This window comes from Chroicocephalus ridibundus, chromosome 9, assembly GCF_963924245.1.
Source record: "Chroicocephalus ridibundus chromosome 9, bChrRid1.1, whole genome shotgun sequence".
Taxonomy (NCBI): Eukaryota; Metazoa; Chordata; class Aves; order Charadriiformes; family Laridae; genus Chroicocephalus; species Chroicocephalus ridibundus.
Genome location: NC_086292.1, coordinates 5,066,305 through 5,093,117, shown reverse-complemented (window position 1 = coordinate 5,093,117; position 26,813 = coordinate 5,066,305). Strand labels below are relative to the sequence as shown.

Here is a 26,813-nt window from a genome sequence, read left to right as displayed (position 1 = left end):
TTATTGACTACCTCTGCTGTGCTTAATAGTGCGGAGCAGTTTTTCTCCTTGGGCATCTTGGTCTAAAAGCCTCCGCCGTGTGCCAGTCCAGAGGAGCAGTGCCGCCGGGCAGCCGGCAGGGCGGGCAGAGGAGGGATGCTGAAGTATGGCAAAACAGCGGTGACCGCGTCTGCATTTTGGGTAGCCAGCTCTCGTACAAAGCGTGTGAATCTGCCAGTGAACCGCTCTTGTAGCAGCAGAGCTCTTTTCCCAAAAGGTAGCAACTTCCAACTTAAGTTTCCTGCTGAGGGGTGAACTGGGAAACCAGCACTGATATGGTCCGGTCCTGTCCTGTGCTGTCCTGTGCTGTCCTGTGCTGTCCTGTGCTGTCCTGTGCTGTCCTGTCCTCTCCTCTCCTCTCCTCTCCTCTCCTCTCCTCTCCTCTCCTCTCCTCTCCTCTCCTCTCCTCTCCTCTCCTCTCCTCTCCTCTCCTCTCCTCTCCTCTCCTCTCCTCTCCATCTCCATCTCCATTCTCCTCTCCTCTCCTCTCCATCTCCATCTCCATCCTCCTCTCCTCTCCTCTCCTCTCCTCTCCTCTCCTCTCCTCTCCTCTCCTCTCCTCTCCTCTCCTCTCCTCTCCTCTCCTCTCCTCTCCTCTCCTCTCCTCTCCTCTCCTCTCCTCTCCGTTCTCCTCTCCTCTCCTCTCCTCTCCTCTCCGTTCTCCTCTCCTCTCCATCTCCATATCTCCATCTCCATTCTCCTGTCCTCTCCATCTCCATTCTCCTCTCCATCTCCATCCTCCTCTCCTCTCCTCTCCTCTCCTCTCCTCTCCTCTCCTCTCCTCTCCTCTCCTCTCCTCTCCTCTCCTCTCCTCTCCTCTCCTCTCCTCTCCTCTCCTCTCCTCTCCATCTCCATCCTCCTCTCCTCTCCTCTCCTCTCCTCTCCTCTCCTCTCCTCTCCTCTCCCGTTCTCCTCTCCTCTCCTCTCCTCTCCGTTCTCCTCTCCTCTCCATCTCCATATCTCCATCTCCATTCTCCTGTCCTCTCCATCTCCATCCTCCTCTCCATCTCCATCCTCCTCTCCTCTCCTCTCCTCTCCTCTCCTCTCCTCTCCTCTCCTCTCCTCTCCTCTCCTCTCCTCTCCTCTCCTCTCCTCTCCTCTCCTCTCCATCCTCCTCTCCGGTGATACCGAGAAAGGCTGAGCCCATTTCTCCTTGTAAAACCTGGTCTGATCGGTACCCATCACTCATCTGCCATTTCTGCTGATGTTTGTAGGTAAACAGAAATACCTCTGTGCCAGCCGGAACGACTGCACCATCGACAAGTTCAGGAGGAAAAACTGCCCGTCCTGCCGCCTGCGGAAGTGCTATGAAGCTGGGATGACGCTCGGAGGTACTGTCTGAATAATGTCCCCCGGGTCCTTGCGATGGGCTGGGGACGCCGGGCTAATCCTGCAGATAACGAATGTACTCGGTATATTAATGATCAGTAAATGTCTAAATAAATGAGGCTGATGGAGCGTAATGAGCTTGGGGAAACATTTGCAGGTTTCTAGTACCAAAACGGTGAATTTCATTAAACTTTTGTTTGAGTTTCAGGAAACATGCTTTTTAATTTAAAACCTTGTTAATCTGAAAAAATGCCAATGGCTGGGTAAGATGGGTTCTCGCTCACACCAAAGCCTCCTTCAACAGAGCAATCCCATTTTAAGATCATTTTCCTAGGCAAGAAAGGGGTATTTTTCTTTATAAAATTACAGCCCCGGTATTTTTCTTTGCGGAATGGAAGTTGCTCCTTGTGTCACTGGTAAAGATCCTTGTTACCGTTTGTCTCTGTTCCAAAACCTGTAGCTCTACTAAAACCTGTCAGAGTGCCCATATCCAAAATGTGAGGTTTTCTGCTCAAAATCTCGGAAGATACAATGTAGCTCAGTGGGTGGCTCGTCTCTGGGTGCATTTGATGTGAGAGTGAGGAAGAAAATACCTTGGAAAACAGAGCTGATGGACCTGAGCCGTGATGAAAAGGCCCCTGACAGCGAAGCGGAGGGGAGTCCCAGGTGATGCAGAAGGGAGACCCACTGGCAGCATCAGCACAGCGTGGTGGGAAGCAGGGAGCCCTGGCTAATTAACTGGGCCAACATTTTCGTTTAAACACTTCCACCATTGCTGGGCTGGGCAGTGCCTCCCGGAGCTGCTGGACTGCTGGAACGTTGTCTCGAAGAACTTGCTGCCGGCAAGGTTCTGGTTTGTTGCTCATCGAGGAGCAGCGGTTATCATTTTATTTCTCCCCAGAATAGTTGTTACAGCTCAGGTACCAACACACGCGTGCGGTCGGCAGGGCAGCAGGGAGGTGCCCCATCCACCTGGTGTGACCAAGCAGGCAGTTTCCTCGCTGGAGTTACCGGGGGGTTATCTCCGACTCAGTTCCCCGGTATCTGCCTCACCGGTTCTGTCCCCAGCCCCAGTCATCCAGCCCAACTGGGAGGGAGCGAGGGCAGAGGAGCCTGTCCCGGCGCCACGCCAGCCCGCGCGCCTTCTGGCAGGAGTTCCTGATGACAGTCATTTTCATGGCTGTTTGTAGCCATGGCTTCCTAGTGGAAGCAGGGAGACTCCCGCGGGACACTTCCTTTGTCTGCCTGGGAGGGTCGGGACCGGGATGTCACCACCACCCTGCCCGTGGGTTTGCTGGGCTCCCGAGCCGGGGGACAGGGGTGAGGAGCCAAACCCCGCTCTCCTGCCCGCAGCCAGCAGATGGGCTTCATAGCGGCATCCAAAACAAGTCCTTATGCTTATTTTGAAGTCCTCTTTTCTGGTGAAATTTCCTTAAGTAAGAGAAGACATACATCAGCGTAGCCGCCTTCTGCAGGACACACTGACAAAATTAATGCTAATGCTGATAGTTGTCGTCTCACCCCCCCTTTTTTTTTCTTAAGCTCTTTGGGTCACCCTGACCTGTTCTGCCTCGTCTGTTTTACATTTGTTTTGAATGTCGGTTTAAAGGCAATTGTTAAAAACATGCATGCTATGAGTTTGTCCACAGTTATTTCTCCCACAGCAGAGAGGCAGAGCATTTGAAAATGCTTCCAAGCTCCAAACAGTTGTTTTTAGCTGCCTGTTAATTACCAGTCACTTGTAGGGTATAATAGAGCCGCCTGTGACCAGCAGACCTGCAGCTCCCGGTATGTTTAATGGGAGGAGGAGGTGACACACGCTGAATACTTTATTTAGGACTCTCTGCTTTGGCACAGAGTGGCAATATGTCGAAGCACTTCATTATTGATTGAGATCACTCTGACCTGCAAGCTGAAATCCATTAAACAGAATCTTCTCTCCTGATCAACAGTGTAAAGCCTAAGAGAAGGGGGGGGGGAAAAAAAAAAGAAAAAACCCAAACCCCAAAGCGATAATGTGCCGGTTTCACGTGCTCGGTTCTGCTGGTGCACTGTCCTGCCTCTCCCACAGCAGTAATTCCTGCTGCGAGCACAGGTGCCTGCACGGATCACAGAATCACAGAATGGCAGGGGTTGGAAGGGACCTCTGGAGATCATCTAGTCCAACCCCCAGCCAGAGCAGGGTCACCCAGAGCAGGTGGCACAGGAACGCCTCCAGGTGGGTTTGGAATGTCTCCAGAGACGGAGACTCCACCACCTCTCTGGGCAGCCTGTGCCAGGGCTCTGCCACCCTCAGGGGAAAGAAGTTCCTCCTCATGTGGAGATGGAACTTCCTATGGTCAAGTTTGTGCCCGTTACCTCTTGTCCTGTCCCTGGGCACCGCTGAAAAGAGCCTGGCCCCATCCTCCTGACACCCACCCTTTCAGTATTTATAAGTGTTAATAAGATCCCCCCTCAGACGTCTTTTTTCCAGACTGAAGAGACCCAAATCCCTCAGCCTTTCTTCATAAGAGAGATGTTCCAGTGCCCTCATCATCTTGGTAGCCCTTTGCTGTCCCCTCTCCAGCAGTTCCCTGTCCTTCTTGAACTGGGGAGCCCAGAACTGGACCCAGTACTCCAGATGCAGCTTCACCAGGGCAGAGCAGAGGGGGAGGATCTGCCGGCCACGCTCTTTTTGATGCACCCCAGGATGCCGTTGGCCTTCTTGGCCACAAGGGCACATTGCTGACTTATGGTCATCCTGGACGGCAGAGCTCTGGATTTAAGGCACCTCCTTTAAAATGCTGCCTGTGCATTTTGATCGTGGCGAGCGAGGTCGCGTAGGCTGTTCCCGTTGTGAGAACCATGCGGCTCTGCCCTCGGCCGGAGCTGGCAGCCTGCTTGTGCTGCCCGACGTCGACTGCACTCCCTCTGGGTCCCGTCTTGGGGCAAAACCTCCCAAACATGTAAAATTCCGCTCATTTCATTGATGGTAGGACTAGAAAACTACTGTAATAACTGCCGATATCTTGTAAAATCCCGAGGCATGAGTCATACCTGTATTTAGTCCTAATTCAGTTCCGGTTGCAGTGGTTAGAACAGAGCTCGTGTCTTATAAAAGCATTTGTTATCAATGTAATCATTTCCAGCAGTGGAGAATTAACACGTTTTTTCCCATGCAGTGGCAGTAGTTAATTACGTTCAGTGTTGTGATAGATGTACCTCATTTTTCATCTTGTCTGTCCTTGATTTCCAGCAACTGGATCTCTATTACAGCCTTGCTTGCTAGATTGAAAAAACTACTTTTATTGAATTTCTGTCCCCGCCGTGGGTATTTGTTGGCTGCGACTTAATAACCCTTTAGCCTTCTGCATAACCACCTAGGTAAAATTCCTTACTTCTGTGCTCCGAGGTGTGTGGTCTCATCTTTGCTGTTGTTACGGCTTCTGCAGTTTGCAAACAACTCCCTCGTACGGTGAACTGAATCACAGTTTCCCAGTGCCAGCAGCATCAGTGCTTAAAGGCGCTGGGAAGATGCTCTTCAGACACGGGATCCTGTTAGTCCTGCGTCCGCTGAACCGTGCTGCCAGCTCAGGCCGCTGGCTTTCTCCATCAGCTTTTGGTGCAAGTTCAGGCTTCTGAGGATGGAATTCAACATCCACTGAATATGGCTTATTTTTTTCAGTTGCTCGATATGTCTGCTTACAGGGAAATGTACTTTGCTTTAATAGACTGAGCTTATCAGCAGACCTTGATCAGTCTCTTCAATGATCAGCCCTTAACGGTCATTACTGTTTTCTCATCTATGCATTGTCATACAGGCTTTTTTAGTGGAAATGGTTGATTTTCTTTTTGGAATGAACGTAGATATTCACTTAGCAAAGGGCCATGAACAACCCTTATAGGAAACGAACCTGTCTGATGTTCCTTCAACATTTATTATTACTTTTGAAATGTGTCACCGGCGTGATTTAAAATCATTCAGCGGTACCGTCTGATTTTATATCGCTCGAGTTTTTTCAATTTGTGTGGGCCCGACCGACATGTCTGCTATACCAGTACTACTATAATTATCAACTAAAATTATCGTGCCGGAAAAGATTGATAGCTTGACAGGGTCTGGTTTTGACAAGCCACATGTTGGTTGATGTTAATAACAAATTTGAAGAACAGGATATGCCAGGGCCCGTTTCAGCTTCTCTGTCATTTTGCCGGCAGCTGAAATCAGTCGGCGGTGCCTGAGGCTGGCAGGGTGTATCTGACATTCCTAGTGCAAAAGCAGTTTTCTGCCGGGTCCCCAGAACTTCTCTGAATCCCAGCACTCGTGAAGAATCCATTCTGGAGCCCAGAGCGCTCCTTCACCAGCTTCAGAAATGCCTGGCAGGAGGATGGGCCGGTTAAATTCCTTAAAATGTGTGTCGCTTCGATAATCTCTCTATAGCGTGCTCCCTAGGGTGAATGCACTGGTCAGTGTTTTATTGTGATACCATATAATTATACCCTCTAAATTTTTTTTCCGAACCTGTATGATACTTTCCCAGTTAAGCCCGAGCCGAGTTGCAGATGCTCCAGCCGGGCCGGTAAAACTGCCGCTGGGGTCACACGTGCTGGGCTTCGTCCCACCTCAGTTTGCAGAAGTACAGCGCCGAGCTCAGCTCATCCTAGAATAAAAGAGTAACAGACATCTTTGATTTCGATTTTTTTTTTTAATTTCTGTTTTTGTTCCCAGTAGCTGCCAGCAAAAAGGTTTTTTGCACAGGTGACACAAAGTTAAGGCAAAAGTATTTGGCTCAACTACAGGAGGACTGGTGTCTTCAAAGCTGTGTTTGTGAGAAGGTTCAGGTCTCCGCCTGGACCCCAATATCTTTAGTTTTAAAATAAATGGGAAGGTTCCAGTAAGGCCATTGCAACGCTGAATTTCAGGGTACAATAAGCATGGCAGTTTAACAACCTAGAGCCCTGCTGTAAACCGTAGATTTTAGACTGAATATAAGCTACTCTTTCCCTCTGAAGCTTTTCTGTGGCTGGTCACGTCAGTGTTTCGGTGATCTGTGGAAGAACTGCTCCTGGAAGGCACAGACATGAGGCCCCTCTGATAAGAGCAGTTATCGTCCGCCTTCCCTGCTCTCCGGCACGGAGGGGTTTGGTTTACGGCTGCAGTCTCAGAGCCCGCTGCGTCGTTGCTTGCTCTCTGCTTACTTCACTCGACATCTTTTAGTGCTAGATAATTCAATTTGAAGGAAAAAAAATTAACAGTAAAGCCAAAACATGTGCGTCTTTTATACAGTGTGGGTTTGGCTCCAGTTACGCGCAGGACCTGATGGGCACTGAGTATTCATCTTTGGAAGATACAGTTCAGTTTTTATTTCTTCTTTTAAGCCTGGGAGCTTTTCTTCCCTAGCAGCACTCCCGTCTCTGAAGGTCCAGCACCAACCGCGACCGTGAGATGTGGTTTCTGCCTCAGGTGGAGTCAGCCCCGGTACCTCCTTACTTAACGGTACATCCCGAATTAACGCCAGGTTGTTTGGGAACGCGGGTCAGTGTTCTGCGCTCCACTCCTCCCACGGTGCTTGTCGGGAACAAAACCCGAGCGCAGCTTCCCGGGAGAGCAGTGCCGTCCCTGTCCCAGGGACCGTCTCTCCAGGGTTAGAGAGGAGAGCGTTGGGAAGACGCTGAAGGAGCCAAAGGATGTCACACTGCACTGCAGCCCCTTTTCCTGTTGCTCTCTTTTATTTTTATTCCTCTTTTCCCCTCCTTTTTTTTACAGAGCAGCCTTGTCTTAATTGCTCGTACAGTAGATGATCCAAAGTACGTTACTTAAAGATCAATGTTCTGAATTGATTTACAAAGCCACTCTTTAACTTGACATTTTTATGTTTTGCCGCTTATTTTTCTAATTACAGCTGAAAGGAAATTTGAGATAAGTATCATGTAATGAAGGAGCCAAAACCCCAAGGGCAATTGGTTTGATGTTGTATTTTCCACGTGAATTAAACGATTGGCTTTTTTTTCTCTAATTAATTAGGGATTTTCGGAGTTGGTAAGGGGTGAAAGCTGTTCCTCTCTGCAGCAGCCTGCCAGCCCGTGTTGTGCTGAACACCATCGTGTAGATATCAAATTAGGTGAACACTAACTCTCAAGTACTTTGAAGTCACGCATCTGAAGCTCCGGCTGTATCTTGCTAGCAGACTGGCAGCTGTAATTAAGAGCCGGGTGCACGAGAGTGACACTTCGTCATGGTGACATGGGCACAATCGTTGGCTGCCTCCAGTCCCAACCCCACACGGCCCCTCTGCTGACGTTGGTCTTGAAGCTGGCCAGCAGAACATGGTCACCCCTGCTCGAGTCTTCTCCTTGTCGGTGGGCTAGCTGGGGCGACTCCAGGGAAACAGCAGTGGGACCACCTGCTGGCTTTTAAAATGCATTTTCCATAATATATTTGTAGAGTAGTGACCCAGCTGGGAGAGCGTGGTTATAGGGCAGCGGGCGTTGCAGGAGCCCTGGGCAGGGAGAAGGCTTTTCTCTTAGTTGCATTCCACTTCCAATCTGGCCAACAACAATCCCCCTTAAGCATCCAAGTGCATTGGCTTTTTTCCCTGGAACATGACCAGGTACTGAGTTTATTTGCTTGCGTTGTTTCCCTTTTTAATTGCCTGTGAATAGTTGTTTGAATCGAGTTGCCTCTTCCCTCTTTTCCCCAGTTCTTCCTCTCCATTTCTAAGTGGGAGTTAATGTGAGACGAGTCACGGCTGGGGATGAATAATACTTGTTCTTTTCCATATAAAATTAACGAGCAAATAGAGTTCCTTGTGCAGTGTGTGCTCCCTTTTGTCCTTACATGAGGTCTGCGATGCCGGGGCGCTCTTTGGGCGGCGTGCACTGAAGGAGTAGCTGCTGCTGGCCATCAGTTTCCCTGTCCTTGTAAATATAAGTGATGGAGCTGGAGGCTGAGAAACCTCAAGCTTCTTTTTTATTTTTAAGTCTCACACTAAAATGTATCATTTCCACAGCCCGCAAGCTGAAGAAGCTGGGTAACCTGAAGGCACAAGACGATGCTGATGCAGTCAGCTTATCCAGCCCCACAGAGGAGCAAGCTCCCAAGATGGTGATGACGCGCATTGATGGGTATGAGTGCCAGCCCATCTTCCTCAACGTCCTGGAGGCCATTGAGCCTGGCGTGGTGTGTGCCGGCCATGACAACAGCCAGCCGGACTCCTTCTCCAACCTGCTGACCAGCCTGAATGAGCTCGGGGAGAGGCAGCTCGTCTACGTGGTCAAATGGGCAAAGGCTTTGCCAGGTGAGGAGGAAAACTAACAAATCCCATCCCTTCCCTGCATGCTCCTAAAGTCCCCTGCTTGCATTGCCTGGGGTGGGTTTCCAAGGAGGTGGTCTGCAGCTCCCGTCCCACCATCGTACAGTTCCTTGGAGAAGCATCTTCACAAGGTGGCTGGCTGTGTAATATCTCCGTGAAGCAGGCTGCAGCAGCGTCAGGTTTGTCTCCTTTGGGTGACTGGTTGCTGGGAGCGGTGATGAAGGGGTGACAAAGTATGTCGAAACTTACCCTTTGGGTTCCGATAACCCCCGCCACACAGTGGGGTGTAGGTGTGTGTCTGCTTCCCCGCACGGGAAGGGCTGGTGCTGGTCAGGGGTTCAGGGTCTTGCTCTCTTCCCACTCTCCCTGCGGTGGTTTTGCTCCACCTGCAGGGCTGCGTCCACCAGACCTGCCAAAGTCTTCTCTAAACAAGTATTAGCCCCATCCTGTAGCCTGCGTGAAGTGGTGAAAATGGTAAATTCCCCGGGTGAACTGTGCCATCTCATGATGTGAAAGTGAGATGGGGTAAACCGGGCTGAAAGGAGATGAGGCTTGAGAGCTGGGAGACCGCCTTCCTTGTCATTTCTCTGTTCCACAAGCCGATTAATTGTAAAAGAGCAGGAGAGATAAAAAATCCCAAAGGGCTTCTTCCTGGCGGTCAGGTTGTCTTTGCGTGACAGGCTGCTGGAATATATTTATGACGCATTCGGAGTCGTGAGATGGGAGTACATTAGGGTCGGAAAGTTTCCAAACGGTAGGAGATATCGGGTGCTGTAAATGAAAACATCCCGGTGATAGATGTGTTTTATTGAACACGCTCCTTGGTTCTGAGCGTAGAGGCTTCCAGTCTGGAACATGCTGCCCGTTGCATGTCGTAATCCTGCCAACTGAATGAGTGAAATTACAGAAGACCGAGATCACTGGGTGCAGCGGGATCCAGTTCAGCTTCCAGCATCCCTGAGACCGGGGCGTGGGGATGATCCTGAGCTGCCTTCCTCACCCTGGCCCCGTTCCTCAGGAAATGCCGCAGAAAACAGGGATCCTGCTCTTTATGTGCAGGGTGATACGACCAAAGGAGGAATCTGAGGCAAAATAAGTTTGCCACTGTATGCCAAAACCTGGTGACGAATCTATAGTCAGACATTCGACATTCCCAGAAATTCAGCATTTCCCCTGGAAGCAGCTTCACCGGTGCTCCAGGAGGGGTGTTATTCTGAATATGCTTAAATGCAGAATAGCCCATTCTCTTTCTTACATTCTAGGGTCAGAAAAAGTTCACCTAGCCTGTGAAACCAGGGGCAAGTCATGCTTTCTCTTCTGGCTTATCTGCATCAGACATCAAGACTTCTTCAGAAAAGTACACGGAGACACCACCAAACCTGGCCAGCAATCCGGGGGCTGAGGTTGTAAAACTGCGGTAGCGCTAATGGAAAGGGAGAATGCTTTGAAAAAACATCTTTTGTCCTAACAACCCCCTCCTCAAAGGCTTTTGCTCTCCTGCGCTGCGCCGGATCTCCGACCCGCGGTGCTCCCTCACGACGTGTGCCGGCGCGGCGGTGCCGGCGGCTGCACCGCTGCCTCCTGGGGCCGGCGACGGCATCTGGGCAAAACTAATTCTAATTTTCTTATGTCAGAGCGGTTCCTGCTCTCTGGGCAGGGGATCCATTTCGGAGGCCAGCTCTCCTGCATGGTGGGATGCTGCCTGGCTGCCTCCCCATCCCTGAGCAACCTGGTCTAATGGGAGGTGTCCCTGCCCATGGCAGGGGGATTGGAACTAGATGATCTTTAAGGTCCCTTCCAACCCTAACGATTCTATGATTCTGTGATCCCACTGGTGCTGGCCTGACCATTAGCATCACTGTGCTCGGGGCGAGAGGCAAAGCCACTTTGTTTTCCCCAGCTTTCTCTCAGCCGTTCCCTACCATGTGCCAACTGTTATTCAACAGTAATAACCACAAATTCGCCACTTAGTCATTCTCCTGATATTTTCCAGGGAAGGAGTAAACAACCGCAGCGCTGTTGCTCTTCTGGTGCCCCGGGTGGTGGTTCCGCAGTCCCTTCGCTCCAGCAGCAGCTCGGCTGCCGCTGCGAGGTGGGTCTCATCCACTGCCGGGTACCCAGGGGCTGCCCTGCCCCGTGCGCACCACGGCCACCTCGCTTTTTTGGGTAAACCTTCAGCATCCTACACCGTAGCCAGAGAGCAGTTTTTTGGTTAATAAAGCAGAAGTGTTTTCAGTCCCCGGATCTGCAGGTTGGCTTGGCAGCCTGGCACCCGGCGGGCTCAGGAGAGGGGCGATGCGGGCGAATGCATGCAGGGGGAGAAGTGATGGAAACAAAAGCCAGGCAATTTAAAACAGCGGGATGCAGTAGTTTTTATCAAAACAAACAAGATCTTCGCGCTGTCTCTTGTGAGACTGGAGGCTGTTTAATGAACGCCGTTGCTGGGGAGGTGGGATGGGAGCAGACCGGAGGGCTTGACCGGCCGCTGCAGCGCCGGGGCACAGCCGGCCTCGGCCGGTAGCAGGAACAGAGCCCGGGGCCGACAGCAGCGTCTCAGCCGGGGTTTATGGTGCCAAGAACCAAACCTCGCTCCGCAGGGAGCCCGGCAGCCAGCATCTGCTGCCTGGTCCTCAGCAGGTCAACAGTAAGGGCGGAAATTTTATCCTCTCTTCTCCTTTCCCCATTAATGAAGCACATCTGGCACTTATGGGGCCTAACTAAGCATTGGCTTAACTAAGCATAAGCAGCCCTGCGTGTCACTTAAGATATACATATCAATGCGAAGAGGCAGAGGTTTTACTTCCCAACGACTGCTGCTGGTGGGAGGAGGGGGAACTTGCACCTGTAAGAGAGGGAGCCTCAGCCTGGTAATACTGGCAATAGATTAGTATTAGTTAATAGGTGATTATTAACCTCGCGTCCTGCATTGACCGTCACCTGTACACCAAGAGTGACGAATATGCAGCAAGGTGTTCCTGCACTTCTTCCGGTGAGGTTTCGGTGGTGTCCTAGAAACAAGACTGCACCAGGCAGGAGCATTTCTGAATCCCGAGTTCCCGCAGCAGCAATATCTGTCCAGTGGAGAGAATGTAATGTATGGCCCTTTGGACCCTATGCAATTGAAATTCTGCACAGGAGAAGGCAGAATCAAACTGTGGTTTCCCTGGAAAGGAAAGATTGAATAACCGCAGCTTGCCAAGAAAGCTGCTGAAACACAGAATTAAAAGATCTCATTAAATCCATAAAACCTGTCCACTGCAGGGTAAGTGAAAAGAGTACATATTTTTCCTTTTCCATGTATATAAATTCAGTGAAGGTGTTAAAATTAATTTAGATCAGCACTCGAGGGCGTTAGTTTAAAGATCTGTTTTAACTGGCAGCAAATGAAGAGTCTTGTTCATTCCCAAAGCTGTTCGGAAATCAGTCTATAAAAAAATGACTGGACTGCGAGCGTTTGGGAATGGCGGCTTCCCGGCAGAGCAGGGGAAGGGCCGGGGCTGCTGCGGGTCTGCTGCCAGCGAGGCAGATGTGCAGCTCGGTGCACCCGGGATCAGGTGAAATAGCCCACCTGGGATCACGGGACATGGATCCATTTATTAGAGCTGGTGCAAAATCTCTGCGTGCTTGCCGTTAGTTGGGGCGTTAGGGGTATTCCAGGCCATTGCTTGCTTTTCTTTTCCAAATCTACTGCCTTAGACTATATTTACTCCCCCTTTAAGTATAAGGATACAATTAATTGTGCACCTTTCTCCATTCCCCAGACAATAAAATTCCCAGATAGAAACCGAGTACTTGTCCACCTTAGAAATGTTTTTCTAAGTTTTACCCTAGTTTATGGTAAGACGGGAGGTGTTCAGCTGCTGATCTCTTAGGAAGATACCATTCTGGTACAGCAGTGCCTCAAGAGAGAAGATAGAGCATTTATTTCCAAACTACGCTGCTTTAAGATTATTCACAAGAAAAAGGTTGTGCACTGGTCTTCTCCAAGTCACCAGTAAATTTAATTTTACTTTCGCTGTGATTTCTTCCTGTGGAAGGTAACTTTATTTGTGTCTCTTCAGACTACGCCAGTACTAAAAATCTAACAATATATTGTGGCATTAGGTTTGTATTTATTTTCTTTTACAATGATTTTGGCCATTTTGAAGGACATGGACCTGTTGGAACGGGTCCAGAGGAGGCCACAAAGATGCTCAGAGGGCTGGAGCCCCTCTGCTGTGAGGACAGGCTGAGAGAGCTGGGGGGGTTCAGCCTGGAGAAGAGAAGGCTCCGGGGAGACCTTAGAGCCCCTTCCAGAACCTAAAGGGGCTCCAGCAGAGATGGGGAAGGACTGTTTGCAAGGGCATGTAGCGACAGGACGAGGGGCAATGGCTTTAAACTAGAGCAGGGCAGGTTTAGATCAGGCATCAGGAAGAAGTTCTTTGCACTGAGGGTGGTGAGACACTGGCCCAGGTTGCCCAGAGAGGGGGTGGAGGCCCCATCCCTGGAGACATTCAAGGCCAGGCTGGATGAGGCTCTGAGCAACCTGGTCTAGTTGAAGATGTCCCTGCTCCCTGCAGGGGGGTTGGACTAGATGGCCTTTAAAGGTCCCTTCAACCCAACACATTCTATGATTCCGTGATTCTATACATCATCTCAGATGGCTGGAGGGAGGAGGTTTCCGTGAAATGATAGGTATCTGGTTTCTGAAAACCAGTTTTGTTTGAAGGCATTTCAGCTCAGAAACTGGAAGCGGTGATTCCTTTTAGAAAAAGTTGGCCACTGTCTTTCTAGAACTTGTTTTTGTGGACAAGCAGAAAGCAGACCGTAAGCCCTGTAACAACAAAAGTGTTGTGTTCAAATACCTTTCCTTAAACAGTGATAAAGCTTGCACAAATATTTTTTTTTCAGTGAACGTAATTAACAGGGCAATGAACAAGTGCACCAAAATCCTTCTCATAGCAAAGATTAGGTGCAACAAATGCTTTCATAGATGCGTTGAAAAGCTGATACTGGGTAGCTAAGGGAAAGCCGGTCCTGGATGAGAACTGCAGAGGTGGCTTTGGCGCTGGTTTGCCTGGGCACAGGCAGTGCTTGCAGCACCACGACGGGGTGAGCAGGATGAGGAGGTTCTGCCGTGGATATTGGTGTCTCCAGCAGCCTCGTCCTGTTGATGCTGAACCCAGCAACAGGGGGATGGATGCCTTGTGAGAATTAGGGTTAATTTTCACAGAGTTGGCTGTTCATGGGTATGTTTTCTGTTCCGAGTCACCTACAGGGTATAGGTTTCCTCTTTGGTAGTAGGTTTTATGGGCCTCGCTCACAGAATATGGGCAATGAGGGAAGCCAAACACCAGAGACCTCTGGTTTGGCTTCTTCTCCCCCACCTCATCCTCTCCATCACGCCTTGGTTTGCCGTTCATTTCTGGCTCTACAGCACCTCCTGGGCCCAACTTCTTATTATGCCATTCTTGCATCTTTTTTGAGGACGGAGCATCTGCTGTCATAAATACATTTGTATTTGCAGGATTTTCTTGTCTATGTGGTGAAGAGCATTGTGGCTGCCCCATCCCTGGAGGGGTTCAAGGCCAGGCTGGACGGGGCTTGGAACAGCCTGGTCTGGTGGGAGGTGTCCCTGCCCAGGGCAGGGGGGTTGGATCTGGATGATCTTTAAGGTCCCTTCCAACCCGAACCATTCTATGATTGTATGTTTCCATGATCTTTCCTGGGGAGCTCCTTCGCCCGAGCACACTGGGGTGTGTGTCCTCACTTTGCTGTTGGGAGGGCTGCGCTGAGCCTTCTTCAGAGCTTCCTTCAAGCTTCAGAAGACATTTTGATCCTTTGTCTTCAGTTTGATCTACTGTTTCATGTTTGCCCTTTTTTGTAATAGAGCGTGTTGTGCTAATTCTCTCTGAGGACCAGATACGTTTTTCCTTCAAAGAGCAATTTAAAAAGGAGGAAAACCCAACTCTATGGAGTTGGGGTGGGATGAATGTGCAGCAGACTGATGAAACGTTAATCCTCATCGCTTGGTGCCAGTGTGGGAGTGTTCCCTGCACCATCTCGCTGGCTGCTCATCACAAAGTCTCAACTATAGGGGCCAGCAGCGTGGCTCCTTTTCAACTCAAGTTTTCCCAATCTTTTTAGAAAATCTAGGCAAGGGAAAAGAACAGTGGTAATTATGGAGCAGGAGGAAATTCAAGGAAGCAGTCACTGTTGAATGGCTTAGGTTTTACCAGGCGGTGAATTCGTCTCTGACTGTATTTACTGGATAAATAGAACGGTTTTTTATAGCATGTGGGATTGTAATTAAATATGAATATCTAAGTTAGACATGTCCTGGAGGTGAGTATGACTGATTTTATGAAGTCCTTGTGTTGCCCAGATGTGTTGTCTGGACTTGTGAGCTGTTAACGAGTTTCACTCTCGCTGGCAGAAGGTCCATGTTCAGCCAGTAGCTGAGAGCCCTCCGGATGGAACTCACCTATTCAGGTGTGGTAGGACACTACTTGCACCCAAGCTTCAGGGTTTTTTTTAATCCGGGGACATGAAAACTGAAAGGAACATGTACAAACGTAAAGCAAGTTTAGTCAACGGTAAAACACGACTTGTGCTCATTTGCAGTTGACAGCTTCCCAGGCAAGAGACAGATGCTTGCCTCAATGGATTATAATTATACACTGGAGGTGTTATAATTGCTTTAATATTTGATTGAAATAACATATGATTTTCTTGAAACCAGATTACATTTGACTATTTACAAGTATCTGGAAAAAAGTACAGTGTTGGAGGTGATGTTTGTGCGCGTGTTGTAAACATGCCTGCGATTTAGCTGTGAACCACCATCTGGAAATACCAGTTTGAATTTAATTGTTATTTTTGTTTGGCTTGCGATGCAGCAGAGGTTTTCATACTCATTTTCATAGTCATTAGATAAATGCATTGTGTATTTGAGGGGAGAAACCACAGTCTGTTAACCATGTGATAAGCCCTTTGGGATTACTTGCTGGCTCTGAACATTATGCATTAAAATCCACTTACTTAAATTTGGTGAAGTCCTAATGGGTTGAAAATAAAGGCAGTTTTTTGACTTATTTCCTCAAGTGCCAGAATTGCACCAAAGGAGGTAATTGGTTAATGAGGGCTCGTTTCTGCCTCAGTGCCTGGAGAATGTGATACAGTTAATTGTATTGCTGCTGGGGCTCCCGCTCCCCTTCGGCTGATTTATTTCTGTTAGCAGAGCAAAGCAAACAAATCCTCGTCGGCTCTTTATTTCACTCACTTTTGACGTACCGTCTCCCATGGTAATGGTGAACGTTTTGGAGTGGAGGCTTTGGGGGTTACGCCGCGACTGCGGAGCGTATGGCACAGTAAGGCTCGGTCGGTTTGGGTGTCTAATTAGTGCCGGTAATGAGGGCTGTGGCAGGGCAAGCCTGGTGCGGGGGGAGCTGGACCAGCTCAGCACCCCTGCTGGGACCTGTTATCCTGCAGGACTTCAGGAGGTCACTGAGTCTCATCCTGCTCTATCTTTTTTGTCCAATCTGTTGCAGAATGAGGCTTGTTCACCTCACTGCAAAGCCTTCAAACACAATTTGCGAAGAACTTTGAGACTCTTAGGGAGAAGATGTCATTACCACTTGTCAATGCCTTCCTTTAAATTGCTTTGCTGCTTGGCTTTTTCTTTATTCCTTCCTTGCGTTTGGGGATCCCCTCTTCCCCCTTCCAGTTTAGTGCTTTGGCTGTTCCTCGTTGCCCATCAGGCGTGAGCATCTTGCTGCTGACACGACAGTTGTGCGTGCGTCCTGGGACGAGCTGAGGTTAGGCTGTGGAACACCTTGTCATGACAGGAGCCCTGCGGGAGAGCCGGAGCCTGCACGAAAACAGTCCTGCTACCCGCAGAAAGCCAACATTAATTTGCAACATCCCTCTCTTTTTTTTTTTTTTAAATAGGATTTCGCAACCTGCATGTGGATGACCAGATGTCAATAATCCAGTACTCTTGGATGGGCCTTATGGTTTTTGCTATGGGTTGGAGATCTTTCACCAACGTCAATTCCAGGATGCTTTACTTTGCTCCAGATTTGGTCTTCAATGAGTAAGTGCGAAATAACAACAACCTAATAGTGTGCTTTGTCTGGGTCAGACTAGGTGAGAAATGAGAAGAAGACAAGGAATGTCCTTTCCAGTGCGCTTATGAAATGTACAGCTTGAGTAATCGTACTTTCAGAGCTGGCCAACAAAACATAGGAGGGCCCTGCTTTTCCCCTCTAATTGCTCTGCAGTGATCTCCAGGAGCAATAAGGAGAGTTGCAATGTCGCTCCTGGTCCTTCTTCCCTTTCCCTCAACCTTGCCTTTGGTTCGACTTCCATCAGGGCAGCAGCAAGTGCTGGTGCAGGGTGTGAAGGGCCGGTCCGTACAGACCTGCCTTTTTTCCGAGGGATTTGAGCTCCTGTTTTCATCTTGGTTGGTCAGCTGGAGTGAGCAGAAACAGAAGCAAACGTATATTGTTAAGTTCCTGATGGGTTCTCTCTGGTGTAGCATCAGCTCAGAGTTGGGGAGGGTTTGTTGACGCTAAGGTAGAAGAGCTTAAAAACAGTAAGTACAGCAGAAAGCAAAAGCACACCTTCTCTCTGAGAGCTCCAAGCTCAGCTTCACATCTCTTGCAGGTGGCCTATTTGGTGAATCATTGCAGTCATTTTTCAGGGAGGCAGAGACTCAGACAAACCCTGTAGATCCCAGGTAGTCATCTAGTTCCAGACAAAGAGGATTAGACATGGGCATTTTGGAAAACGTTCCTCTCCCGCAGGCGGTCCTATTGCTGCCAGCATCCCCCGAGACAGAGCTCAGGTTCTTGGCGGCGGGGATGTGCCAGGCAAGGCTGGGATTGCTGGGTTGGGCAGAGTGTGTCCTCCCCCCCATCAACACTTTGGTCTCCTTGCCCTGCCAGGTATCGGATGCACAAATCCAGAATGTACAGCCAATGTGTCAGGATGCGGCACCTCTCTCAGGAGTTCGGGTGGCTTCAGATCACACCCCAGGAGTTTCTCTGTATGAAGGCTCTACTCTTCTTCAGTATTAGTAAGTACTCACATCCTTTCTTCAACGGATCTCCACTTGCCATACGCTGTATCACCCTAGAGGGATCTGGTGCTTTCCCTGGGCATGTGCACGTACTCATACTTCCCAAGGGATGGCTTTGGATGTTCTCCTCTCTGCTTCAAGCTGAGCTGCTCAGAGACAATGAGCTGCCAAGCATAAGGGTGCCACCACCCAGCTGCCCTGCAGCGAGCCCATCCCACCTATGGACAGTGCAGCGTTTCTCCATTTAGCTCCTGCAGGACGTTGCTCCTCAGCCTACCTGCTGTCATCATGGGGACCTCTGAGCATCAGCTGCTGAGCAGGAGAATAGCACTGCAGTTTGTTACCTTGCCTCTCTTTTTTAACGAGCGCTCAACAAGGGTCCTTGGGTTAGCAGTAGCCCAGCAAGCTGATCGGAGTGAGGGCCATAGCAGAAGCAATGCTGGTGGGCAGATCTTCCCTCTTAGGTCTGCCCTGACCACTTCTCCAGCCTTCCTCTTGCTCTTGTATTCTCTCCACTCTCTGGGCAACTCTTACTGTTTCCTTCCCTTGTTCCATCCAGTTCCAGTGGATGGCCTCAAGAACCAGAAGCTGTTTGATGAACTTCGAATGAATTACATTAAGGAACTTGACCGTATCATCGCTTGCAAGAGGAAGAACCCTACCTCCTGCTCTCGGCGATTTTACCAGCTCACCAAAGTCCTGGACTCCGTGCATCCTGTAAGAGAGGACAGTGAAATGTCCATCTATACACATAAGAAAGGATATAAGAAAGAAACTTTTTACAGTGAGAATGATCATTCACTGGAACAACCTCCCCAGGGTTGTGGTAGTCCCCATCACTGGAGGTTTTCAAGATGTGATAGGACAGGGCATTAGATAGTCTCATCCAGGCTCCCTTTCCCAGTGAAGGTTGGACCCGGTGACCTTTTGAGATCCCTTCCAACCTGGGCTGTTGTGGCTTGTCTTTTAACTCTTGTAAAACCTTCGCAGGGACAGCATTGCAGCGTGCTGCCAGATTAAGCGACAGAGGAAAGCCAGCCGCTAACTCTACTGAGGGAGTGGAAGTTACCTGTGTCCGTCACTCCCTGCCATAACCGCTCTTGTGCTTGGGTTTATGGGCTTCCTTTTTTAGCAAAGAAAAGCTCTTAGTAGACAATACTTTTCCACCGTCAGCCTAGCAGAATAGCTCAAAATCTCAGCGCCCCCAGTGAATCTTCTCTGCTTACAGCAGAGAAAAAAAATTCTCTGTTCGTGACTTGAAGTGGTACTGGTGAAAGGTGAGATAGATCCTTCCTCCTTCCCGGGGCTCAGCTCCATGCCCATGGAGTTATATGTCTAGAAGCAAGAAGTAATTCTTAATAAGTGAAGTCAGCAGCATCTGCACACAGTAAGACAGTTTCTGCAGGAGTAAGAAAGTGCCATTTTTATACATTCCCGTTTTGGTGGGACTCGGTAGTGTCTGAGTGTGAAGGGCCGTGGCAAGATAATACAACACGCTCCCAGACTGGGTAGTTCCCTCGCTCGTGCTCGGAATGCGTTCCTGCCGTCTGATAACTGCCAGCAAGGCAGTGATGGCCAGAGGGCAAAGCAGGTCCCACCGCGGCAAGGCCAGCCCTGGCCTGCTGTGCCTGCGAACGCCTGCTCGGTGTCTTCCCAGGGAAGTCACTGACCAGGGGCTTCTTGCTTAACAAACTTCCTTCCTTTCCCAGATTGCCAAGGATCTGCATCAGTTTACATTTGACCTTTTAATTAAGGCACATATGGTGAGCGTGGACTACCCTGAAATGATGGCCGAGATCATCTCTGTGCAGGTTCCCAAGATCCTGTCTGGAAAAGTCAAGCCTATCTACTTCCACACACAGTGATCTTCCAGAGGGACCTCCCAGTTCTGCCACCCCCATTTCAGCCATCTCCTGCCTGTTATTTCTGCACTACTGTACTGCAGTGCCTTGGGGAATCCCCTCTGCAGCGGCCGAGAAGACGGACAGTAGCAAACGACTACCTGCTGGGATTCCTGAGATTTCTATTTTTCCCGAGGTACCTCTGAACTGAACTCCCTGCCACAACTTCTGCCTAGATTTGGCTGGCTCGCTGTGCTGGGACAGGGGACTGTGGCACGGTGGCGGCGGCACTGTGTCTACGCTCTCTCATTCGTGTGTTTTCTGCAGTGACTTTTAGTGGCCCGGGCCACGGGAGATTGGGAGAAATGCCAGCAGTTGTTGGATTTGGTTGTTGTTTTGGGTTTTTTTTTTAAAAAACGGAACAAGACAAGAAGCAGGTTGAATCTGTAAGTTTGAGCGTGGGTTACGTTACTGGCTTCCTTTGGGACTTTCTATTTGCATTATGGTGCTGGGAAGCAGACGAGTGAAAACGTTGCAGTAGAGAAACAGCGAAGAGTTGCGGGAAGAGATGAACTTGCAGCCTGATGAATTTACAGGACCTGCTGCCGGGTCAGAAAGGTGCCATGCAGCCGTTGTGGGGTCTGCCCCGGCCAGCATGCCGCTGCCGTGTGCCGTCCTGCAGCATTAGTATTAGCTGATGGAGTGTTACGGGGTTGTCAGCGAAAGGGCTGGAGGGGAAAGTGACCTTCAGAAATCCCCAGAGGTGGCAGATGGCTACTGTTTTCCATCTGGGATGTTTTTCCTGCAGCCGGTCAAGCTGGATCTCGGTCTGCCCCATGGACACCCGGGCGCTCAGCAGTCACATTCCCGTCCTCGACAGCTGCTGCTCCTCCGACACAGCAGTACCCACCTCCGCAAGTGCCTGATGTCCTCAGACCTCACGCTCTCCCCTCCTCCTGTGGGCACCCGAAGCCCCCTGCCCAGCCCCTCACCAGCTCTGCTCCCGCTGGGTGTCCCCAGACCCCAGGTTTCCACCTACACTACTTATTCCCCATCTGTCCCAACTCTTCTTGCTGATGCCAGCAGACGAGCATCCCAGGAGCAAAACAGCGGGGCCGGGATCTGCGGGACCTGCGAGGCCGCGGGACTGTTGTCCCAAAGCGGGGTCGTTTACCCGGTGTGCGAGACACCAATGTCCACAGGGCTCCGGCTGTTAATCCTCTCCTTTGGGAGGTGGCTGTGGTGACTGCCTGGTGCTGCCACGGCGCTGCGGGGGGTTGTAAAGGAAACGCCAAAGAGACCTTCTGCCCTTCCAAGCAGCGTGCACGGCTCCTGCTAATTGCAGTGGTTGATTGCAGCCTGGGGGGACACTGTCCCACACGCACCGACCTGTCCCCAGCAGCTCTGGGCGGCATGGTGGTGGCACAGGTGGCATGATGGTGGCACGGCCACGTGGCTGACGCAGGACAGGCTGCAGCTCTGCCCTGAGGATGGATAAATGTGCCCTGGCTAACGGGGGCATTCGGTCCACAGTCGGCAAACAGCAATGGTTGGTGGGTCTGCAGCTGCTGGTGGCTCCCAGCAGTCAGGAACATCTGGGAAAAGCAGGTTGTTTTTTCAGGCATAAGCGTTGGCTTGATTCCGTTTCATACCTCAAGTTCAGAAGGAAGCGCAGGCCCACGCAACACCCTTATTCAGATTTATTTGCTGGGCTCTGCTTCCCACAAAGTGGCCAAGCCTGGGTTCCCCGCGGTATTTCAGTTTCCCCCTTCCCGCACAGCCATGAGCCCACCGAAACATGCTGGGCAGACCTGGCCGGGGGTTGTTGCCAAGCACGGCACGTACAGGCCTTTGCCAGGGTCATACTTCTCATGGGGGGCTGCAACGTGGTCTGGCTTTACCGACAGACGTCAACAAGGGCTCCTCGTGCCGGCAAACAGCAAGTGTGTGGTTCATTGGCGGGCAGTGGATTTGCCATTGCGGTATGGAGCTGGTGGCAGAGCGGTGCCCACCCGGCGCTCGGTGCCCACCCGAGGGCGCTGGGGTGGTCCCTGGCACGGAGCCGCCACAAGCGCGAAGCAAACGCCGGAGCCTGGAGAGGTGAAGCTGATCAGACACGTGCATCACGTCGCGCCACGTTCCCCCCCCTGCGTAATACCAGCTACTCGTGTCTTGTCAGATGGCTTTAAAAGCGAAGGGCATGAGGTTCAGGCCAATCGATTGCCACGTACGTGCCGTGCAGAAAACAGTGCTAATGCTTCTGCTGCTTGGACCGTTCACAAGCTGAGCATCGCCGTCAGCTCTTCAGGCAAATGCCCTCATGCTACGTCTGGGTTCTTTGCAAACTCTCAGTAAGAACAAACATTTAATTTTCCTGATACTTTTCAGTCATGCTGTCGGATTTTCATTAAGGGAAGGAGTAGGGAAAAAAAAACCCAACCCTATGGAAGGGGAGGATCTCTCTTTACAGTTATTTGTGATGAGTTTTCCTGCCCTGCTAGATATGTCTCTGATCGTGCTCTTCCTCCTGAAATCCCTTAATGTAGGCGGCAACAGAATCCGTAGGTAACCTTCCTGAATGCCAGCCAACAGGATGATGTTCTCAATAGCTTTTCCTGTTTCAGAGCGCTGCAAGCGTTTTAAGTGTAGATATGATCTACTAATATTTTGCAAATGAACCAGCAAAAAGATCCTGCTGGTGCGTTCTTCTCTTCTTGAACATTTTCTGGCCGTTAGCAGAAGAATACAATGAACTACGGGGTTGGTAATGCCCTGGTCTCTGTCATCAGCAGAAGGATGTTTATGAGCAATCTGAATAGCTCCTTTGGAGAGCTTTATATTTTGCACAAGCTCATGTCAGTAAAGTTTTTATTCATTAATAAGATCGGAGGTCTCCTGATGGGTACTTTTCTGCTGGGAGATTGGGAAGAAATCAGACTTCATAGGGATTTGCATACACTGATTTGCTGGTGGACGCATAGCGCGGATGAAAAATGGTTTAGAAGGGGATAGTGCTTGTGTGTCATCTGCCAGACGCGTGTAACGCACGTGTGGGCAGCCTCTCCAGCCGCGCAGGCTTTAAGGATGGAGCAGGAGATCAGATGAGGTACCCCCGAGTCGGGCCGCCTTCGGCACCCGGTCCCCCAGAGCCCCCGTGGAGTTGTGTTCCCTCTCTCTTCAGCGCCGAAGTAAGCATCGGCAACTTTTTTATTCAAAAGTTGACTTTTTATGATATTATTAGAGGGATGACCGGAGGATATGGGAACCCGGATCAGTAGCACCTGCGTGTGTATTTGCTGGGGGGGGGGAGTTAACACTGTTTCTTTGTTTATATTCATGGGCTGCTGCAGGAACTGGGGAAAAAAGAGGTTTAAAAAATACCAAAGTCCAGATACTGCCATATATCTTTGTACTTTGTGGTTTTTCTGTGCGTTTTCTTGTCTACTTTTGCTTTAATAAAGCAAAGAGAATTTCACCATCGTGTGGAAGCTGTCCCTGAGGCTTCCCTCGGGATGGCCAAGTCCCGGGAGAGGGGACCCCCTTGGCGTCGCTGACTCGCACATCCAGGGAGCAAACCACGTCAGCGTCCCCCGGTGGTTTCACTGGCTCTGCTCTGGTTTGTCTGGGAAGTGCCTGGGCTTTTGTGCTGGCTTAATCCGGGTCGTGGCTCAGCCCGTCAGCTCCCGCTGAAGGCAGCAGGTGGAAGGCAAGGAACACACACGTTGGCATCGTCCCGGGAGCAGCATCGTTGCACGGAAGGGAACAATTCCATGAGATAAAGGGTGTGAGATGAGGTTGCCTTTAGCACAGGAGGAACTCTTCCTCAGTCCTGTGTAATGCCAGAAGACGTGAGCCAGGTGACGCGGTGCAGTTGCGTGCCTGAGTGGGCAGCGTTCTTGAGCCAGCAGACCACAGATCTTCTCCCACTTTTTCCCACCTTTGCCCAGCAGGCTCCCACCAGCACCATCCGTGGTCAACAGGGAGCTTCACTTAGCAAGAGTAAGAGCTTGGGTAGCGGCTCTCCACTTGGCGAGACTTTGTGACCATTCCTGGAGAGCCCGGCAGCATCCAAACGCTGTTCCCAGAGAAGTCAAAAGGCCCTGTGCACTTGGCTTCAGGGAGAACGGAGTTAAGCCATGAGCATCGCACGCCGTGCACGGCAAGGCAGATACGGAGGGAGTCAGCCCTGCGGAGGGAAGGTGGGACGCTCACAGCCTTCGCCACCACATGCTGGTTTCACACTTGTCGCTCCGGGTGATGCCTGAGAGGTCATTGCCGTGGTCCGTAGGGATGCTGAGGTGGTACCCGAGGTGTCACCTGCCTTCTCCAGCAGTGCCACTGGGAAGAGCTGGCCTTCCTTGCAGGGTCCCCGGCCAACGCAGGCTGTCCCTGCAGCTCCCTGCCGCTGTCGCTCCACTTACTGATCTCTCTCCCTTGATGTTTCAGTAACGTTATATATGTTAAACATATATATATATATATTAAAAAAAAGGCATGCGCCATTTTATATTGCTAAAGATACCTATTTAATATAATGCTTTAAGAGAGTTTTCTTTTCTGATTGCAACCAAATCTTCAGGAGGTGAGTTAGTATGTGCCGATATTAATGGAAACTTCTAATTTAATAATTTTTTCTGGTGTCCGTATCTGCTTCTCCGGCTTTAGACAGGGATAGTATTTGCACTTGGGGGACAACAGAGTGTCCTTTTATTTCTGCTCTCTCTGACTGCACAAAGTGTCCTTGCACTTTAGGGCAGAATCCTGGAATTAGAGAGCGGTAGCTGTTTTCTAGCTGTTTCAAAGCAGACTTTTAGAGGCACGGACATCCTTTCTTGTGCCGTAACGACTGTCTCTGCGCCGTCACGTCCTGGTGCCTGCTCTCAGACGACAGAGTACCTGGGAACCGGTGGCCACGCGAGGTGTCCGTGTGGCAGGGGGACAGGCGGCGGTTATGGAAATCTGCGTCGGGCTCCAGGGGTTGCTCCAGCCCGTTCCCAGGGTGGGGGCCGGCGTGGGGCTGGGGGAGACGGGCGCAGGCTGCAGCCCTCCCGCACCCACCTTGGCTCGCTCGTCTGCTCCCAGGCGGCACGGAGGGACTTTTGCTCGTCCCCTTTTCGAATGGCGGGGGAACCTGCTCTTGTGAGTCAAAAAGTAAATATCTGCGCCACACGTAAAACCACAGCAAGTTTCTAATAAGCTGCTCTCTGTGCCGGGTATTTTGTGTTCTGTGGCAATTTAATGCTGTTTTTATTTGTTAACATGTTTCTGTAATAAAAAGAGTTCTCTATATTGATATATTCTATTTTCTTCGTAATAAGCCAAAAAGCTCATTGCTGGTGCCTTTTTGCCTGGGGAGGACTCCCAGCCCACAGCTATATTCATGAAAGCATCAAAGCGTAATGTCTCTGCAAGCGCTCGTTTCGCCGTGGCCGAGTAAAGTCATGAAGGAAACCCCGCAGGATTACCGGAAGGAAGAGAACCCAGTGGCCTACGGAACGGGCGGAAAGACTTTCAGGTACCACGACGTGGTTATTTCCCTAGGCCTGGTTCCAAGGCGAGCGGTTCCAAGGCGAGGGCTAAAGCTTTCAGCTTCTTACGCCCCACGTGGAAAAAGCCTTTGCCCCGTCCCGGCGGGACTTGGCGGCTGCGTTGCGAGCCTTTGTCCTTTGCGAGGTGTGCGAGGCGGTCGAAGCCTACTCCCGTCGTTTTCTTACGGTTGCAATTGTATTGCAGTTGCGAGACTGTGGTCTTTTTTCAGTCACCTTTCAGAAACGGCAGTATTTTGCCTAAATTAACAGCATCTGAGGCCAAATTCCGCTTCTAGAGAAGGACGTTAGTTGGATTGTTGCCACTCCTCTTTTTTTTTTTTTCCTTTTTTTTTTTTTTTTAAATTAAATTGGAACTGATTACATTGAATAAGGAAAATCAAGGCCTACAATGTTACGATGTCATCCGGACTGGAGAGCAGTGACATCCGCTGCATTGGCCGGTGAGATGCGGTGGGGGATGGCCAGGAGATGACCATCACTCAGAAGTCACTTTATGGGACTGAAGGACATTTATTCTCGTAACCAAAAAAGAGGAGCCTGTCTGGCATCCAGGCTGAAGACAAAACCAATTACACTGCGCTAGGGGAAATTAAAATACTTACTTTTTGACTGTTTTAGTCCATGCTTGGGTCCCACGCAAGCCCTCAGCCTGTGCTGTGCCACAGGGCAGACCTTCATGCTTGGTGTTCAGCTCTTTTTGTAATCTTAAAAATCTGTTGTTGTTCTAAGTACAATAAAGGCAAAAAAAAAAAAAAAAAAAAAAATCTCGTTTGTTGGAACACTGCTCAATGCGCGTATTTGGCTTTCGTTTCAGTTGTGTGCGTGAAAAAACGTTATCCGGTGTGACGAACGTTAGCTATTGAAGATGCCAGGAATAAGTGGGTCATTTTTCAGTGGACGAGGCTGTATGTTGGATCATTCATAGGCCATTTTTCACAGTCAGAGTTTGCTATTAATCACGTCTGAACTGTTAATTCATTTACACGTCAATTGACTAATCCTTTCACATATGCCTCTTTGGGTCTTTTAAATTGAATTTCATTTGATTAATGTATTTCTCAAAGCAAGGAGCTAATAAAGGCCAGTGTCCTCCTTCTTTTGTTGTTGTTTTCAGTATCTTTATGAGCAGTTGTAAATCCATCCCGCTGGAACGTCTTTATAAAATTGACCTGTGCTCTCCGAGTAATAAAAAAGACTGCTTATCAGCCCACTTTTTAATTCAAGGTACAGATGTGAATACTGCACAGGGTCAAGATTTTATTCACTGTGAGACAAACTGAAGAGCTCGGGGGAAAAAAAAAAAAAAATAATACCTCATCAGGCCACAAATAGCTGGCAATGTCTAGTGTGTAATTGCACAGCGGCAGTACATGTACCAATACCCCGCAAGCTGAAAGCGCAATGTACTGAGCAGTACAAAAAGCCTTGCCCATGTGGAGCAGTGTCATTCTTAGTCATCTACAGAGAATCTGGTCCCATCCCTCTGTTTGAATCACCGTGAAAAATGAATGTGTTATTTTCAAAATTCACCCTTAATCGACACTGAAAAATCCGCCGCTGTTCATGGACTGCGGTGCCGTCTCAGATACCTGTGTCCGCATGTTAGCCCCAGTGTCCCTCCTCAAACTTGGCCACCAACGTCCCCCGGGACATCCAGGAGCCGCCAGTCCAACACGTGCTGGGGTGACGGACCCAGTCCTTC

General features: G+C 50.1%; 1 protein-coding gene across 2 annotated transcripts in view; it reads left to right on the top strand.

Moving 5' to 3' along the window:
• Positions 1–25,875, top strand: part of AR (androgen receptor) — a 66,350-nt gene extending 40,475 nt beyond the window's left edge. The window contains exons 3-8 of one of the 2 annotated variants that reach the window (XM_063346606.1): positions 1,254–1,370; positions 8,358–8,645; positions 16,590–16,734; positions 17,588–17,718; positions 18,281–18,438; positions 19,476–25,875. In XM_063346606.1, coding sequence (XP_063202676.1) covers positions 1,254–1,370; positions 8,358–8,645; positions 16,590–16,734; positions 17,588–17,718; positions 18,281–18,438; positions 19,476–19,586 — 950 coding nt within the window. In that variant the 3' untranslated portion in view covers positions 19,587–25,875. Of the gene's footprint in view, positions 1–1,253; positions 1,371–8,357; positions 8,646–16,589; positions 16,735–17,587; positions 17,719–18,280; positions 18,439–19,430 lie in introns of both variants that reach the window. The other variant, XM_063346605.1, reaches the window with a different exon arrangement.
• Positions 25,876–26,813: the final 938 nt, after the last annotated feature.